We start from the raw sequence: 19,000 nt of genomic DNA, 5'->3' as shown, positions 1-19,000 counted from the left end.
GATCTCCAGTTCTCTCTGTTCATCAACATTCCTTAGTGCCTTACCATTTTCTGTAGGTCTTCCCAAAGTCCGGCATCTCCCACACGAGGATATAATTCTATCTGTCAGTCTTCTACCCAACTTTCCATTTGACATGTATGTGGCTCCGAGCAAGACTCACAGTGGTCACCAAATAAAGGGATTTTCCTAAGTAGCTGGAGGACATGGTGAAGTCCTGAATGAATACGTTGCATTGATATTCACCAAGGAGAAGGTCATAGCTGCTGGTAATATTCTAGGACACGTTGATACTAAGAAGTTGGGGCATTGGCGGTCTTCAAAAAGATAAAGGTGGTCAAGTCCCAGGACCATGTAGGTATCTATTCCAAGATACTGGGGGAAACAAGGGAGGAGATTGCTGGGGCCTTGACAGAGATCTTTGTATCCTGTTTAGCCATGGAAGAGGTCCCAGAAGACTGGAGGATACCAATGTTGTTCCTTTGTTCAGGAAGGGTAACGGGGAAAAATCAAAAGACATAGTTATAGAATTAGGCTGTTTGACCCTTCGAGTTTGCTTCACCATTCCATCATGGCTGATTTATTATCCCTCTCAACCCCATTCTTCTGCCTTCTCTCCGTAACCTCGATGCCCTGACTAATCAAGAACCTATCAATCTTTGCCTTAAATATACCCACTGACCCTATTATCTGTGGTACGGAAGATTCTTAGGAACAGGATTTTTTTGCATTTGGAAAAGCGTGGACTTATTTGGGATGGCCACTTGTGCAGGGCAGGTGAGCCTAACAAATATGATGATGTCTTTTGAGGAAATGACAAAGCTAATTGATGAGGATGGAGCAGTGGATGTTAAAAGAAAGATTAACTTTATTTGTTACCAGTACATTGAAACATACAGTGAGATGCATTGGCTTGCATCAGATCGGATCAGCAAGGGTTGTGCCTGGTAGACTGCTAGTGTCACCATGCTTCTGGTGTTGACATAGCAGCCTCACAACTCACTAACCCTAAACCATGTGTATCTGGAACATGGGAGCAGAGCGAACATACAAACTCCTTACAGACAGCATCAGGAATTGAATCCCAATCCCAATCCTACAGCCGGTACTGTGAAGCACTGCACGAACTGCTACACTACCGAGTATCATGGGAGAACATGCGCCATTACAACACAGTGCCGGCTCTCTGGCCCACAGTATTAACCTACTCTAAGATCAGTCTAACTCTTCCCTCCCATTTTTCTATCACCTTGCTCCGTATCCCAGTAAAAATGTGCTGACACACATACTGACATTTTCTCTGTCTCCCTCACACACACATCTTCTCCATCTCACATCGACCTAATGGCTCCATGCTGACCACAGCATCCTTCGTACTTGTCCCAATTGCCCATGATCCTCCTGTGCTGCCCCACCAAATACCTATCCAAATGCCTCTTGGATTGCACCCACCTTGACTACTTCCTCTGGCAGCTCATTGCTCTCTGTCATTTCATTCTGTTTCTTTCATTCATGTGCCCATCTAGGAGTTTCTGAAATGCCCCTAATGTATCTGCCTCTGCCACCACCCATGGACAAGAAAATATTTGACAAGGTCCCTCACAACAGCTGATCTGGAAGAATAAGGCAAATGGAATCCACTGCGACTTGGTAAATTGGATCTAAAATTGCCTTGGTGGGAGAGGATGGAGGATAGCGGTAGAGAGGTTTTTTTTCTCTGACTGGAGGTCTGTCACCAGTGGTGTTCTGCAGAGATCAGTGATGGGGTCTCCATTTGTGATATGAATGACCAGCATTTTCATGGAGTTGTGGATAGTGAGAAAGGTCACCAAATGATTCAACAGGATGCAGACCAGTTGGAAATGTGGATAGGGGAGTGGAAAATGGAGTTTATTCCAGGCAAGTGTGAGGTGTTGCACTTTGGGAGGTCAAATGTAAGAGATAAGTGTACAGTGAATTGCAGGACCTTTAGAAACATTGATGTACAGAGGGATCTTGGTGTGCAAGTCCATAGTTCCCTGAAAGTGACAACACATGTAGATAGGGTGTCAAAGTGAGTGTACGGCATACTTACCTTAGTTGGTTAGGGCATTGTAAAAGTTGGCAAGTCATGTTGCAATTGTTCAAAACTTCTGTTAATGGCACGTTAAAAGCTCTGTATGCTGTTCTGGTCACGATGTTGAGGCTTTTGGACAGGGTGCAGAAGAAGTTTAACAGATTATCAGACATAAAAGCAGAATTAGACCATTTGGCCCATCTTGTCTGCTCTTCCATTCCATCATGGCTGATTTATTACCTCTCTCAACCTCATTTCCCTGTCTTCTCTCTCTAATCTTTGATGCTTACTAATATAGAACCTATCAACCTCCATTTTAAATATAGGACAATGTTGGATGAGAAAGGAGAGGAAGGAGAAACTTGGGCTGTTTTGTTTGAGGGGAAGTCTGATAGAAGTTTATAAAGTTGTGAGAGATATAGATAGAGGCTGGTACCCAGTGTATGCCCAGCAGTGTGGTTCCAGCTTATAGTATTCTCTCTGATCAAACTTTTGATTACCTGCCCTCTAACCCAACATCAACTGGCATTCAGAATCAGGTTTATTATCATTGACTTCCAATGTGAAACTGTTTTGCTGTAGCAGTACTGTACAAAAACATAAATTATTAAAAATTATAAAATAAATTGATAGTGGAAAAATGAGGAATAATGAGGTAGTGATCATGGGTTCCAGAAACTTGTTGGAGGGGAGGAAGTTGTTTCTAAGTCATTGAGTGTGAGTCTTCAGGCTCCTGTACCTTCTCCCCAACGGTAGCAATGAGAAGAGGGCACGTCCCAGAAGGTGAGGGCCCTTAGTGATGCCTACTTGGGGCATCGCCTTTTGAAGATGTCCTTCCTGGTGGAGATGGTGGGGAATACATCCCTGACTGCGATTGGAATGTTGGGGCCCTCCGTACATCAATCACTGGCTGAGAAACGAGGGAGTTTTTCTCGAGCTAAACTCAATCTCTGGGTCTGTTCCGACAGGAGCGATTGGTGAACAGTGCGTGTATTGAGGAGAAGAGGAATCCACAGGGCGTGGAGTGGCTTTGGCACAGCCTGGTTGTGAGGATGTACCTCTCCCTCATCGCAAGGAGCTCTCACACGTGTACGCAGGAGGCGTCTCTGGGAGCCCTGCAGAACCTGACGGCCAGCAGCGGTGTGGTAAGATGAAAACCCGGCACCGAGAGGGTTAGAGATGGTGGTATAGAGCAGAGCAAGCCTATTGTTCCCAACTGCCCGAGCCCCGGCTCGCGGACCCGGCTACACTCACTGCACAGTTCGTGACGCAGATCCTGTTTACAGGGTTTACAGTGTCGCAACCCCCCAGCTCTCAAACTATGGGTTTGTACTGGCAGAAATAGTTTTTTTTTCTCTACAGCACAGAAACAGGGCCATTAGCCCACCTAATCCATGGTAAACAATTATTTTGCCTAATCCCATCGACCTATGCCCTCCATACCCCCCAATGTACTTATCCAAATTTCCCTTAAATGCTGAGATCGAATCCATATCCACCATTTCTGCTGGCAACTTGCTCCATACTGCAGTGGTTCTGGAAAATTACAAATGAACCAGGTAACAGAACCCTTAGGGGAAAGTGATCATAATATGATCAAATTCATATCCACCATTTCTGCTGGCAGCTCGCTCCATGCTGCAATGGTTCTGGAAAATTACAAATGAACCAGGTAACAGAACCCTTAGGGGAAAGTGATCATAATATGATCAAATTCATTCTGAAATTTGAGAGGGAGAAGCTACAGTCGGATGTCTCAATACTACAGTGGGGTAAAGGGAATTACTGAGGCGTGTGAGAGCAGCTGGCCAGAATTGGTTTAGAAAGGAACACTTTCAGGGATGACGGCAATGGCTTAAATGTCTGGAACCAATTTGGAAGGCACAGGATATATACATCTCTAAGAGGATAAAGTATTTTAATGGCAAACAAGATAAGTCAAAGCCAACATAAAAACCAAAAAGAGAGCATATAGGAGATCAAAAATTAGTGGGAAGTGAGAGGATTGGGAAGCTTTTAAAAATAACAGAATGCAATTTAAAAAAAATCATTAAGAAGGAAAAGAATGAATCTGAAAATATGCTAGCCAATAATATTAAAGAAGATATCAAAAGTTTCCTCAGATACATAGAGAGGCGAAAGTAGATATTAGCCACTGGGAAGTGATGCTGGAGAGGCAGTAATGGGGGACAAGGAAATGACGTACAAATTGAATAAATATTTTGCATCAGTCTTGACTGTGGAAGACCCTAGCAGTATGCTGGAGGTTCGAGAGTGTTGGGAGTCAGAAGTGTGTGAAGTTGCCATTACTAGGGAAAAGGTTCTTGGGAAACTGAAAGGTCTGAAGGTAGATAAATCACCTGGACCAGATGGTGTACACCTTAGGTTTCTGAAAAAGGTGGCTGAAGAGATTGTGGAAACATCAATAATGGTCTTTCAAGGATCACTAGATTCTGGAATGGTTCTGGAAGACTGGAAAACTGCAAATGTCACTCCACTTTTCAAGCAAGTACAGAGGTAAGGAAATTATGTTGGAGTTGATTATTAAGGATTGGTTTCGAGGTACTTGGAGGCAAATGATAAATTAGGCTGTAGTCAGCATGGTTTCCTCAAGGGAAAATCTTGCCTGACAAATCTGTTGGAATTCTTTGAAGAAATAAGAAGCAGGATGGACAAAGGAGAATTGATGGTTGTTGTGTACTTGGATTTTCAGAAGGCCTTTGACAAGGTGCCACTCATGAGGCTGCTTAACAAGCTAGGACCACATGGTATTACAGGAGTGATGCCAGCCTGGGTAAAGCAGTGGCTGATTGGCATAAGCAAAGATTGGGAATAAAGGGAGTCTTTTCTGGCTGGCTGCGGTGACTAGTGGTCTGTGATGCAACCGTTTCTTTTTTGGTCATATGTCAGTGACTTGGATGATGGAATTGATGGCTGTGTTGCAAAGTCTGCAGATGTTTCGAAGATCGGGGCAGGTATTTTTAAGGAAGCAGAGAAGCAACAGAAGGAGTTAGATAGATTAGGAGAATGGACAAAGAAGTGGCAGATGGCATACAATGACAGAAGGTGTATGGCCATGCACTTTGGTAGAAGAAGTAAAAGGGTTGACTATTTTCTAAATGGAGAGAAAATACAAAAATCTGAAGTGCAAAGGGATTTGGGAGTCCTTGTGCAGGATTCCCTAAAGATTAATTTGCAGATTGAGTCTGTGGTGAGGAAAGGAAATGCGATGTTAGCATTCATTTCAATAGATTAGAATATAAAAGCAAGAATGTAATGTTGAAGCTTTACAAAGCACTGGTGAGGTCTCACTTGATGTATTGTGAACAGGTTTGAGTCCGTTATCTAAGAAAAGATCTGCTGACATTGGAGAGGGTTCAAAGGAGGTTCACAGATATGGTTCCAGGATTGAAAAGCTTATCATATGAAGTGCGTTTGATGGTTGTGGGCTTTTACTCACTGGAATTCAGGAGAATGAATGGTGACCTCATTGATGAAAGGCCTCAGTGGAATGGATGTGGTGAGGATGTTTCTGATAATAGAAGAGTCTAAGACTAGAGGGGATAGCCTCAGAATAGAGGGACATCCTTTTAGAACAGGAGGTGAAGAGGAATTTCTTTAGCTAGAGCATGGTGAATATGTGGATTCATTGCCACGGACGGTTGTGGAGGCCAAGTCACTGGATATATGTAAAGCGGAGGTTGACAGGTTCTGGAGTAGTCAGGATATGGGGAGATGGCAGGAGTTTGGGGCTGAGAGGGAAAATGGATCAGTCATGATGAAATGGGAGAGCAGATTCAATGGGCCAAATGGCCTAATTCTGCTCCTATATCTTATGGTCTCTGAGAGAAGTTGTTCCTCAGGTCCTCGCTATGTCCTTATAAATTTTCTCTGTACTCATTCAAATTTATTGATATATTTACTGTAGCTAGTTATGACCATAAGACATAACTCACCCCAACGAATCTGCTCATGGCTGATTTATTATCCCTCTCAATCCCATTCTCCTACCTACTCCCGTAATCTTTAACACCCTTACTAATTGAGAACTTATCAATGACTCACCACAGATTCACTACCTTTTAGCTGAAGAAATTCCTCATTTCTATTCTAAATGGACATCCCTCTATTCAGAGGTTGTGGCCTCTGGTCCTAGAATTACCGACTACAGCAAACATCCACTCTATCTAGGGCTTTCAATATTTGATAGATTTCAATGAGATCCCACCTCATTCTTCTAAATTCCAGCGGGCATTGTTATCACTGGGCCTAGAGCCATCTGGCCCAGTGACCACAACTGCCCACAATACTCCAAATTTAGCCCCACCAACACTAATCACATTTATGTTCCAGTCAGCAGAATACGTGACAATGTCACCCCCTTTGCTGTCTGTGTTCTCAACATTCACTTCAAAGTCTGAGATCCCATCTCCAGACTGTACCCCTGATGCAGAGAGAGTACCTTCCCATGAACTCCCTTCATACTATGATGATCCCTCAAGTTACGTATTACCACCTGTAATGAGAGGCAATGATCGTGTGGATAGTCAGAAGCTTTTTCCCAGGGCTGAAGTGGCTAACACAAAAGGGCACAGTTTTAGGATGCTTGGAAGTAGGTAAGTTTTTTTTCCACAGAGTGTGGTGAGTGTGTGGAATGGGCTGCCAGCGACAGTGGTGGAGGTGGATACAATAGGGTCTTTTAAGAGACTCCTGGATTGGTACATGGAACTTAGAAAAATAGAGGGCTATGGGTAACCTTAGGTAATTTCTAAAGTAAGTACATGTTCAGCATAGCATTGTGAGCCAAAGGGCCTGTATTGTTCTGTAGGGTTTCTATGTTTCTATTAGTATACTGCTGCCATGAAATTGCCAAATAATCTATCAGCTGGTGAAGCCAGGCCTGTTTTACCTGAATTCTTGAAAGCCTGTGTAAAACCTGGTTATATTTACAAGGATGTTGCTGGGACTTGAGTTTAAGGGAAAGGTTGAATAGGATAAGACTTTATTCCCTGGAGTATAGGATAATGAGGGGAGATTTGATTGAGACTTACAAAGTTATGAGGGGTATAGATTGGGTAGGGATGGTTGGATGGAGTTATGTCTCTACCAAAGGAGGTGTAAGGCGCTCCTTCCCTCTGCTAGCCTGCAGGTCACCCTTGGACAAGGTGTAACACCTGCTTAGCCCCCCCACCCCACCCCACCCCAGCCAGATCAGGATAAAGCCAAGGGAGCAGGTGGTGGATGGCTGTATGAACAGCCGGTGCATATCACAAGTCCTGGTTATGCAGCCACTGACACCAGGCAGACAATCTCTGAGGGGTATTGATAATGGCTGGGGTCACCCATCTTGTAAAGTCACTGCCCAGAAGAAGGTAATGGCAAACCCTTTCTGTAGAAGAATCTGCCAAGAACAATCATGGTGATGGAAAGACCACAATCACCCAGCAAGGAAGCTTTTTCCACTGAGTTTGGCTGAGACTAGAACTAGGGGTCACGGGTTAAGGGTGAAAGGTGAGATGTTTAAGTGGAACATGAGGAGGAATGTTTTCCCTGAGAGGGTGGTGTGAGTGTGGAATGAGCTGCCAGTGGAGGTGGGTTTGATTTCAACATTTAAGGTAAGTTTGGATAGATAAATGAATGGGAGAGGAAGTAGGGTGCAGGTCGGTGGGACTAGGCAGAATAATAGATGGGCTGAAGGATCTGTTTCTATGTCGTACTGCTTTTTCTCCATCCTTCTGCCTTGGCACTGGCTGCAGATTTTCCAGGTAAAACAGCTCAATGAAGGTTGATGGCTGCTGTGCTGCGATTAACCCATTTTTTGCCGGTTGCAGATGGGGTGTACCATTACTGAGGTTATTACCACGAAGGAGAATGGAATCCAGCACCTCCGACGCACTCTGCACTCAAAGGATTTGGGTGTGCAGAAGGCAACCATCTCCTTACTACGGAACATGGCTCGAAACCCCAGGGTCCACGACCAGTTGGGTGAGTGTCCAGGGCTCAGCGTGATTCATCGACTTGCTCTCCACAATCCCTTTGCAAAAACAAAGAACATTGCAGGCCCTTCAACTCATAATGTTCTGCTGACCTTTCAACCTCCTCTAAGATCAGTCTAACCCTTCCCTCCTACATAGCCCTCCGTTTCTCTGTGACCCATGGGCCCATGTAGGAGTTTCTTAAACGTCCCAAATGTATCTGTGCTTTCCGTTCTTTGTTTTTAAAAATAACACCCTACCTCTGATATTCGCACTATACTTTCGTCTAATCACTTTAAAGTTATGCCCCCTAGTATTAGCCATAAATGTGATTAGCCATAACATAATTTCATGACTGGTTTAGAGTTCTAGCAAAGCACAACAGAGAAATAGGCCCTTCAGCCCAACTTGTCTATACCGCAAACATGAGGAAATCTGCAGATTCTGGAAATTCAAGCAACACACACAAAATGCTGGTGGAACGCAGCAGGCCAGGCAGCATCTGTAGGGAGAAGCACTGTCGACGTTTTGGGCCGAGACCCTTTGTCAGGACTAACTGAAAGGAGAGATACTAAGAGATTTTAAAGTAGTGGGGTGATGGGGAAATGCAAAATTATAGAAGACCAGAGGGGGTGGGGTGAAGCTGATAGCCGGAAAGGTGATTGGCAAAAGTGATACAGAGCTGGAGAAGGGAAAGGATCATGGGACGGGAGGCCTAGGGAGAAAGAAAGGGGGAGGGGGGAGCACCAGAGGGAGATGGAGAACAGGCAGAGTGATGGGCAGAGAGAGAGAAAAAAAACAAACAACTAAATGTGTAAGGGATGGGGTAAGAAGGGGAGGAGGGGCATTAATGGAAGTTAGAGAAGTCAATGTTCATGCCATCAGGTTGGAGGCTACCCAGCCGGTATATAAGGTGTTGTTCCTCCAACCTGAGTGTGGATTCATCTTGACAGTAGAGGAGGCCATGGATAGACATATCAGAATGGGAATGGGACGCGGAATTAAAATGTGTGGCCACTGGGAGATCCTGCTTTCTCTGGCGGACCAAGCGTAGGTGTTCAGCGAAACGGTCTCCCAGTCTGCGTCGGGTCTCACCAATATATAAAAGGCCACACCGGGAGCACTGGACGCAGTATACCACACCAGCCGACTCACAGGTGAAGTGTCGCCTCACCTGGAAGGACTGTTTGGGGCCCTGAATGGTGGTGAGGGAGGAAGTGTAAGGGCAGGTGTAGCACTTGTTCAGTTTACAAGGATAAGTGCCAGGAGGGAGATCAGTGAGAAGGGATGGGGGGGACGAATGGACAAGGGAGTCGTGTAGGGAGCGATCACTGCGGAAAGCAGAAAGGGAGGGAGGGAAAGATGTGCTTGGTAGTGGGATCCCGTCTATACTGACCAAGTTGTCTACCTGAGTTAGTCCCATTTGTCTGTGCTCTAACCTTTTTTAATGCCATGGACTCCTACAATTAATGTAGAAAACCCACAGCACAATACAGGCTTTTCGGCCCACGATATCGTGCTGAACATGTACTTACTTTAGAAATTACCCAGGGTTACCCATAGCCCTCTATTTTTCTAAGCTCCATGTACCTATCTAGGAGTCTCTTAAAAGACCCTATTGTATCTGGCTCCACCACCGTCGAGACAGCCCATTCCACACTCACCACTCTCTGCATAGAAAAACTTGCCCCTGACATCTCCTCTGTACCTACTTCCAAGCACCTTAAAACTGTGCCCTTTCGTGTTAGCCATTTCAGCCCTGGGAAAAAGCCTCTGACTATCCACACGATCAATGTCTCTCATCATCTTATACACCTCTATCAGGTCAACCCTCATCCTCCGTCGCTCCAAGGAAAAAAGGCCAAATTCACATTCTCATAGGGCTTGCTCCCCAATCCAGACGACATCCTTGTAATTCTCCTCTGCACCCTTTCTATAGTTCCCACATCTTTCCTGTAGTGAGGCGACCAGAACTGAGCACAGTACTCCAAGTGGGGGTCTGACCAGGGTCCTATATAGCTGTAACATTACTTCTCGGCTCTTAAACTCAATCCCATGATTGATGAAGGCCAATGGACCGTACGCCTTCTTAACCACAGAGTCAACCTGCACAGCTGCTTTGAGCGTCCTATGGACTCGGACCCCAAGATCCATCTGATCCTCCACACTGCCAAGAGTCTGACCATTAATACTATATTCTGCCATCATATTTGACCTACCAAAATGAACCACCTCACACTTGTCTGGGTTGAACTCCATCTGCCACTTCTCAGCCCAGTTTTGCATCCTATCAATGTCCTGCTGTAACTTCTGACAGCCCTCCACACTATCCATAACACCCCCAACCTTTGTGTCATCAGCAAATTTACTAACCCATCCCTCCACTTCCTCGTCCAGGTCATTTATAAAAATCACAAAGAGTAAGGGTCCCAGAACAGATCCCTGAGGCACACCACTGGTCACTGACCTCCACGCAGAATATGACCTGTCTACAACCACTCTTTGCCTTCTGTGGGCAAACCAGTTCTGGATCCACAAAGCAATGTCCCCTTGGATCCCATGCCTCCTTACTTTCTCAATAAGCCTTGCATGGGGTACTTTATCAAATGCCTTGCTACTGCTCTACCTCCATGAATGTGTTTTGTCACATCCTCCAAAAAAATCAATCAGGCTCATAAGGCACAACCTGCCTTTCACAAAGCCATGCTGACTATTTCTAATCACATTATGCCTCTACAAATGTTCATAAATCCTGCCTTTCAGGATCTTCATCAACTTCCCAACCACTGAAATAAGACTCACTGGCCTGTAATTCCCTGGGCTGCCTCTACTCTCTTTTGTGAATAAGAGAAAAACATCTGCAACCCTAGCCCTCCAATTAGCCGAGGGTCCATAAGACATAGGAGCAGAATTAGGCCATTCAGCCCATCGAGTCTTCTCCACCATCCCATCATGGCTGATCCCGGATCCCACTCAACCCCAGACACCTGCCATATCCTTTGATACCCTGACTGATCAGGAAACTAACAACTTCTGTCTTAAATATACCCACGGACTTGGCCTCCACTGCAGTCTGTGGTGGAGCATTCCACAGATTCACTACTCTCTGGCTAAAAACAATTCCTCCTCACCTCTGTTCTAAAAGGTCACCCCTCAATTCTGAGACTGTGCCCTCTAGTTCTGGATACCCCACCATAGGAAACATCCTCTCCATATTCAGCCTATCTGGTCCTTTCAATATTTGGTGGCTTTCATTGAGATCCCCCCCCCCCCCCCCGCATTCTTCTAAATTCCAGTGAGTACAGGCCCAAAACTTCCAAACGCTCCTCATATGTTAACCCCTTCATTCCCAGAAACATCCTCGTGAACCTCTTCTGGAAACTCTACAATAACAACATTGAGATATGGGGCCCAAAACTGTTGACAATACTCCCAAGTGCAGCCTGACTAGTGTCTTTTACAAGATAATCAAGAATTATCTCCTTGATTTTATGTTCTGTTCCCCTTGAAATAAATGCCAACTATGCATTTGCCTTCTTTACCGCAGACTCAAGCTGTAAATGAACCTTCTGGGAGTCTTACATGAGGACTCTGTGGTCCTGCTGATGTTTGAACCCTCTCCCCATTTAGATAATAGTCCACACTATTGTTCCTTTTACCAAAATACATTATCATACATTTCCCAACACTGTATTCAATCTGCCACTTTTTTTCCCATTCTTCCAATTTGTCTAAGTTCTGCTGCAATTTCATTGCTTCCTCAGCACTACCTACCCCTCCACCTATCTTCATATCATCCGCAAACTTTGCCACAAAGCCATCAATTCCATCATCTAAATAGTCGTGGTGGTAATGCACCACTAAGCTGGGTGCCAACAAGATGAACAGAGAGATCTAAATAGTCGACAATGTGAAAAGCAGCGGTCCCAATACAGACCCCTGAGGAACACCACTAGTCACCGGCAGCCAACCAGAAAAGGCCCCTTTTATTCCCACTCGCTGCCTCCTGTCTGTCAGCCATTCCTCTGTCCATGCCAGTATCTTTCCTGTAACGCCACAGTATTTTATCTTGTTAAGCAGCCTTGTGTGAGGAAACACACAAAACATGTTGGAGGAGCTCAGCAGGGCAGTCAGCATCCAGAAATCCATGGACCCCAGGTTGAAACCTTTCCTCTCCATGTACCTGCCCAAATGACTTCAAACACTATAATTCTACTTCCTCTCCCAGCTCATTCCACACCCACCACCATCTGTGTGAAAAAGTTTTAAAATATTTCCCCTGTCACATTAAACCTGTAGCATCTAGTTTGGGACTGCCCTGTCCTGAAAAAAAGACCTTGACTGTTTACCTTATCTACACCCCTCATGATTGTGTTGACTTTAGTAAGGTCAGCTCTCAGCCTCATTCACTCTAGTGTGTCCATTCTCTCCTCATACCTCGTCTGCAGTCCAGCCAACACCCTGTGAGTTGTCTCTTGCTTTGTGACATCCCTCCTCTTGCAATTACTTGTGCCTGAACCTTGCTCATGCATCTCCTGTGAGGCACCTTGTTAGGAGCTGTGTAAGAGTGTTAACACACCACAGTCTAGCTCCCCCCACCCCCTCACCCATCAACTGATCCTCGCCCTCCCCCCACTATTTTATTCTGGGTTCTCCCTTTCTTTCTGTTTCTGATTAAGGGTCTCAGTCTGAAACATCGACTGTTTATTTCAGAGTCATAGAACACCACAGCACCAAAACAGGCTCCATGCCAAACGAATTCTGCCTAGTCCCATACCCTCACCAGGACCATGCCCTCCATACCCCTCCCATCATTACCCCAACTTCTCTACCATGTTACAATCAAACCCACATAGAACAGTACAGCACAGGAAGAGGCCTTTCGGCCTGCACTGCTGTGCTGAACCAATTAAATTAGTAATTATAAATTCATCTCTTCTGCCTACACAGTGTCTATATCCTTCTGTTTCCCTCACATTCATGTGCCCGTCTAAATGTCTTTAAAAGTCTCTAATGTTTGTGTCCTACCATCACCCCAGGCATCTGTAAAAAAAAAAAGAACCATTCACGTCACCTTTGAAATTATCTCCTCTCACCTTAAATACATGCCGACTGGTATTAGATATTTTTTCCCAATAAAATACTATCTGTCTACTCTATCTGTGCCTCGAGGCATAATTGTATAATCTCTATCAGATCTCCCTTCAGCCTCCGCAGTTCTCCAGCTCCAGTTCCCTAAGACTATCTGAAAGAAGCTACACTAGAGACTCCCTGACCTCCCACCTCCTGCAAGAGGAGCATTCCACCACCCTGCCTGGAAACCCACTGCTCTAACTGCAATTAGAAAGAAGCAAGGAAAGAAAACAAGAAACTCTAGCCTCTCCTTGCCTAAGCTTCATCAGCCAAACCTCAAGCTCTCCACTCTAACACTGTCCACTCATACTATGGCCACTGTACTTAAACCTGTGTTTTTATTGGACCTTGCCAAGTGCCTAATTATCTTACAATCTCAAACCTGAATGTCCCAAATGGCCTGCTCGCTTTTTCAAAACTTGTACTCAAAATCGAGAGGCCAGTGGCTCAGCTGATCTCAAACACAACCTCTCGTGTTTTAGTGATATGCTCTATGGGCTGGCTGCTCTGATCTCAGCCGGAACATACACAGCCAGGGAAATTACTGTCTTCATTCTGTGATGGGATGGGGGGAGTAGTCGGTCAGTGAGAATGGGACAGGGAATGGTCAGTAAGCAAGGTGTTGGTGGACAGTTAGGGAGGAGAGATTGGTCAGCAGAGGGTGGTATTGGGTGAGAGGGTGGGTTGGTGTTGAATAGAGGGGGGTGGGATGTAACTAATTCAATTGGGAGAGCTGTGTTTATTCAGTGCGGGTGGGGAAGGAAGGGCAGTATCAGTCGGTGGGTGGATGGGATGTGTCTGGTGTCAGGCGGAGAGGGATAGGATGGGGTCAATTCTAGATAATGGTCAACATCTGTATTGCGCGCGGACAATACTTGGAATTGGCCTTTGCCCACTGACCAGTCCAAGCTCCTGTGTGGAGCCTCTACCCACAGAAGATTCCATTGAAGCCTCCTCGCTGACCTTGGGCTGTTAGAGGGTCCACAAGCACAGAGGGTGTCCTGGAACCTTTCTTCCCAGTGGGACCAGCTGCTGACTGTCTCTTCTACCATAGTCAATCTGATCATGCCGGATCTGATCTCCACCCTGCCCGAAGCAGACGCAAGCACTGACATCCACGATGACACGGCTGCCCTCACCTGCCAGGTGCTTTACAACCTCGTCCAGAATAAACCCCAACACGCTCGCGGCATCGTCCAGGATGGGCTGGCAAAGATAGTCGCCTTGAGCAGACACAGCCAGTGAGTGGGGACCGGCGGGGGGGAGGTTAAAGGGTTAACCTGTCACATCATCCTCAGGGCACTGAGACCCAGATCTCTCTATATGTTGTGTGAACCAACACCATTCCCACATCCAAAACCAGCGACATTCCCACTTCCCCACATCCCAAACCACTGGCGTTCCCACTCCGCTGCATTCCTACTTCCTGGCAGAAGCGGTATCCTAATGCCATCTCCTGGGGAAGCTCACTGTTCATTCTGTCCACCAGACAGCACCTCTGTCTGCTTTGTGTTCTCTGGCCACATCATTGCTCCAGTAACCCAACGTGCAACTTTGTCAGTCCTAGTACATAACCTCCACAGTAACCCACCTCGGCACTTTCAAGAAAGAGCCTGCCGGGGAGAAAGTGGTTGGCAGCGGGTGGGGATGTATTGTGTGCATAAAGGTGACTGGCCCTTAAGAAGTATAATGACACTGGCATATTACAGAACAGTACAACACAGGAACTGGCCCTTTGGCCCATCGTGTGGGTGCTGACCACACTGCCAATCTAACTGATCCATTTGTGTGCACACACTCACTATCCCTCCATTCCATAAAGAGCATAGGAGGAGATAAAGGAGCAGAATACGGCTATTTGACCCATTGAGTCTCCTCCACCATTCCATCATGTTTGACAAATTAGGAGTGTATCAACTTCCACTTTACATACATATACCCAACGACCTGGCCTCACAGCCATCTGTGGCAACAAATTCCACAGATTCAGTGCCTCTGGCCAAAGAAATTTCCTTCATCTCTGCTGTAAAGAGATATCCCTCTATTCTGAGGTGGTGCCCTCTGGTCCTAGACTCCCCCACCACAGGAAGCATCCTCTCCACATCCACTCTATTGGGGCCTTTCAATATTCAGTTGGTTTCAATTCCCCACCTGTTTATACATCTAAGGGCCATCGACGTTGCCTGTCTGCTTTCACCAGCCCTCCCCGGAAATGTATTCCAGGCACCCACCCATCTGTGATAAAGAAACTCGTCCTGCACATCTCCTTTCAATGTTATCCCTCTCACTTTAAACCTGTGCCCTCTGATATTTGACCTTTCCGCCCAGGGAAGTGGACTCTGATCAACCAACTAATGTGCTATTGTTTTCCCAGAAAAAGAGCAAGCAATGCAGGGAAATCTGCTTCCAACCTTCTGTACACCTTGTGGTTGTTCCGGGATCTCCACAGTGCCTACAAGAAGGTACGACACCAGACTGTTTCCTTGGGGAATGCTTGGGCCGTATGGCAGGTTGGAGTAACGTTGAACATTGAGCAGTACAGGCCCTTCTGCCCACGATGTTGTGCTGACCTTTTCACGTACACCAAGATCAATCCAACCCTTCCCTCCCGCATAGGCACGTGGATGACAGAGGGCTATCCAAGCACTGCTTAGCTGTCCCGGCAGCATTTTGATTTCTGACTGTGTGGGGCTTTGACACACACAAAGAGTCAGTTCAGGGACAGGGATAAATGTTGGATAGGTTGTCCCCCTCCCACTACCACCCAGGACATGCCCTCTTCTCATTGCTACCATCAGGGAGAAGTGTTGAAGACACACACTCAATGATTCAAGAACAGTTTCTTCCCCTCCACCATTAGATTTCTGAATGGACAATGAACCCATGAACACTAACTCACTATTTTTGCTCTCTTTTCATACTACTTATTGAATTTAATGTATAAATAATTTCTTATTGCAATTTATAGTATATTTTGTGTATTGCTGCCATTAAACAACAAATTTCTTAACCCATTGTATGCCGGTGATATTAAACCTGATTCTAATTCTGAAATCTTCATGTTCTCTTTGAAGGCTGGTTTCACAAAATCCGATTTCATCAACAGTCAGACAACCAAGGTGTACCACTCTCTCCGGGATCAGAGGGTGTCATTCTGAGGCAGGCGTACTAACCTGGTCCAGGGTGTTCCGGGGAGACTGATCCCAGAACTGTCCACAACCTGGGTTTATCGCTCAGACACGGCTCGCCAGCTTGGGAGATTCTAAACAAATGCTACCAGTTTTCGTGTTAGTCTGGATTGAAACAGCAATGAACGAGTTGGACCTACCACACAAAATGTGATATAGCTGGATATGTTGCCTCATCCGTGGTCCGTCTGTAAGATTCAAGATCGTCTAATGCCATTTCCAGTACACAAGTGTAAAGAATTAAATAATTGCTATCCTGGATCTGATGTAGCAAAAAAAACAATAAGATAAAGAACAAAACAATAAAAAAAATGCAATAACACAATCAATATAAATGTGTAAGAGAGTGTACGTACATTGACTGTATCCATAAACTGGTCGGTACAGGCACCCATGTACAAAGGCTGACAGGAAATGATAAAGTAGTGGTGGTTGGGGGTGAGGAGGGGTGGGTGAGTGGGTGGAGGTGTTGATCAGCCTTACTGCTTGAGGAATGTAACTGTTCTTAAGTCTGGTTGTCCTGGTGTGGATGCTACGTAGCCTCCTCACTGATGGAGTGGGACAAACAGTCCACGAACAGGAATCTAATTACGCAACAACAGGGTCTCCGTTTACCACCGTCCACAGCCTTTGTTGCCACAGCCCGGTTGGATCCATCTGACTATTTATTCCCTTGTCACCCAACTGCCTCTGTCTGCCAACTCCTCTCCTCCCATTCCCCCACCTGTCTCCATTTCCTCCCCATCGCCCATCCGCCCCATGATCCGCACATCACCTACTGGCCCTTGTTAGCCAACTCCACCCCACCGTCTCCAATCCCCACCCCCCCCATTGCCCATCCGCGCATCACCTACTGGCCCTTGTTAGCCAACTCCACCTCACCGTCTCCATTCACCCCCCCATTGCCCATCCGCGCATCACCTACTGGCCCTTGTTAGCCAACTCCACCTCACCGTCTCCATTCACCCCCCCATTGCCCATCCGCGCATCACCTACTGGCCCTTGTTAGCCAACTCCACCTCACCGTCTCCATTCACCCCCCCATTGCCCATCCGCGCATCACCTACTGGCCCTTGTTAGCCAACTCCACCCCACTGTCTCCATTCCCCCCCCCCCCATTGCCCATCCCCCCTCCATGATCCACCCATCACCTACCAGCCCTGCCAACTCCTCTCCTCCCATTCCCCCACCTGTCTCCATTTCCCCCCCATTGCCCATCCGCACATCACCTACTGGCCCTTGTTAGCCAACTCCACCCCACCGTCTCCATTCCCCTCCCATCACCCTTCACCCCTCCATGATCCACCCATCACCTACCAGTCCTATCTGACAACTCCTCTCCTCCCACTCCCCCACCTGCCTCCATAACTCACCAATCACCTACCAAACCCTGCCTCACCCTCTCTGTCTCTTTTACTGGCCATCTTTCCTCTCCAAGCTCAGCCCTGATAGAGTATTCACCCAAAATGTTGATAGTTCTTCTCCTCCACACCCGCCACCATAGTTGCTGACTTGGTGGGGAACCAAGTTTGCCTGCGTGAAGCAATGAGGCGGTTAATGGATGGAAGGGGTATTGACGACTCCGGTCAATGGGACTGGGACGACTAATAGTTCAGCATGGAGCAGACGGGCTGAAAGGTCTGAATCTGAGCTGTAGTGCTCTATGACTGACTGGTCTCCCCCTTTACAGCTGTTTGAGGTATTACTATAAAGCCCGTCCCTAAGTGAAGCGGCTCTATGAATCTATGTCCCAATGATCTGTGAGAAAGAAAGATGGCGAGTGGTAGAGGTGAGGCAATTTACAAAGTTATCAGAAAAACCCCTTTGCATTTCCAGAGCTAGCAATCACTGCACAAACAGCAGACCAGAAACACAAAGAGCTTCTCCAGGTGCTGGGAATCCAGAGTAACACTCCCAAAAAGCTGGAGGAACTCAGCAGGTCAGGCAACAGCATCTATGAAGAGGAATATACAGTTGACATTTTAGCCCAAGACCCTTCATCGGAACAACAGACCTCTGATCATGATTCAGATTCAGACCAGAGATCTGTTCTTCAAATTTCTTTATTTCTCTTGTAGACGTTAACATACGATGAAATGTGCAGTTTGCGTTAACAGCCAATGTCACATTTCTTCAGTCGTAACAACATTCTTGGGTCATTGAGATCTCATCTGGGGGAGGTATGACCTATACAAAAGGTACGGGTTGCACCTGAACCCGAGGGGAACAATATTCTCAGGGTTGAGAAAATTGTTGAGAGTAATGTTAGAACTGTCGGGGAGGGTTTAAACTAATTTGGCAGGGGGTTGGGAACAGAGTGAAAGGACTCAGGATAGGACAGATGGTAAATAAGCAAAGGTAGTGTGCAGTCAGGAAGATGATAGGACAAAACTGCAGCCAGCAGGGTGAGTATCAGCGCATTAGGGATGCAGAATCAAACAGGGTAGCGAATACAGTACTTGAAGTGTTGTATCTCAGTGCACAGAGTATAAGAAATAAAGTGGATGATCTTGTTGCATTATTACAGATAGTCAAGAATGATGTTCTGGCCATCACTGAATCGGGGCTGAAGGATGGTTGTAGTTGGGAGCTGAATGTCCAAGGCTACACATTGTATCGGAGGGATGGGAAGGTAGGCAGAGGGGGTGGTG

At 46.3% G+C, this 19,000-nt stretch overlaps 1 protein-coding gene across 6 annotated transcripts in view; it reads left to right on the top strand.

Annotated features, from left to right (window-relative positions):
- Window positions 1-16,674, top strand: part of LOC140734994 (plakophilin-2-like) — a 58,726-nt gene extending 42,052 nt beyond the window's left edge. For 2 of the 6 annotated variants that reach the window (XM_073059787.1, XM_073059784.1), the window contains 5 exons: window positions 3,022-3,198; window positions 7,885-8,038; window positions 14,216-14,402; window positions 15,536-15,623; window positions 16,236-16,674. In XM_073059787.1, the coding sequence (XP_072915888.1) occupies window positions 3,022-3,198; window positions 7,885-8,038; window positions 14,216-14,402; window positions 15,536-15,623; window positions 16,236-16,319 (690 nt within the window). In that variant the 3' untranslated portion in view covers window positions 16,320-16,674. Of the gene's footprint in view, window positions 1-3,021; window positions 3,199-7,884; window positions 8,039-14,096; window positions 14,403-15,535; window positions 15,624-16,235 lie in introns of those variants that run through there. The other 4 variants (XM_073059786.1, XM_073059789.1, XM_073059788.1 and 1 more) reach the window with 4 other exon arrangements.
- Window positions 16,675-19,000: the final 2,326 nt, after the last annotated feature.

Source organism: Hemitrygon akajei, chromosome 10, assembly GCF_048418815.1.
Source record: "Hemitrygon akajei chromosome 10, sHemAka1.3, whole genome shotgun sequence".
Lineage (NCBI taxonomy): Eukaryota > Metazoa > Chordata > Chondrichthyes > Myliobatiformes > Dasyatidae > Hemitrygon > Hemitrygon akajei.
The sequence above is the reverse complement of the archived record's forward strand: the minus strand, read 5'-3'. Positions and strand labels throughout refer to the sequence as shown.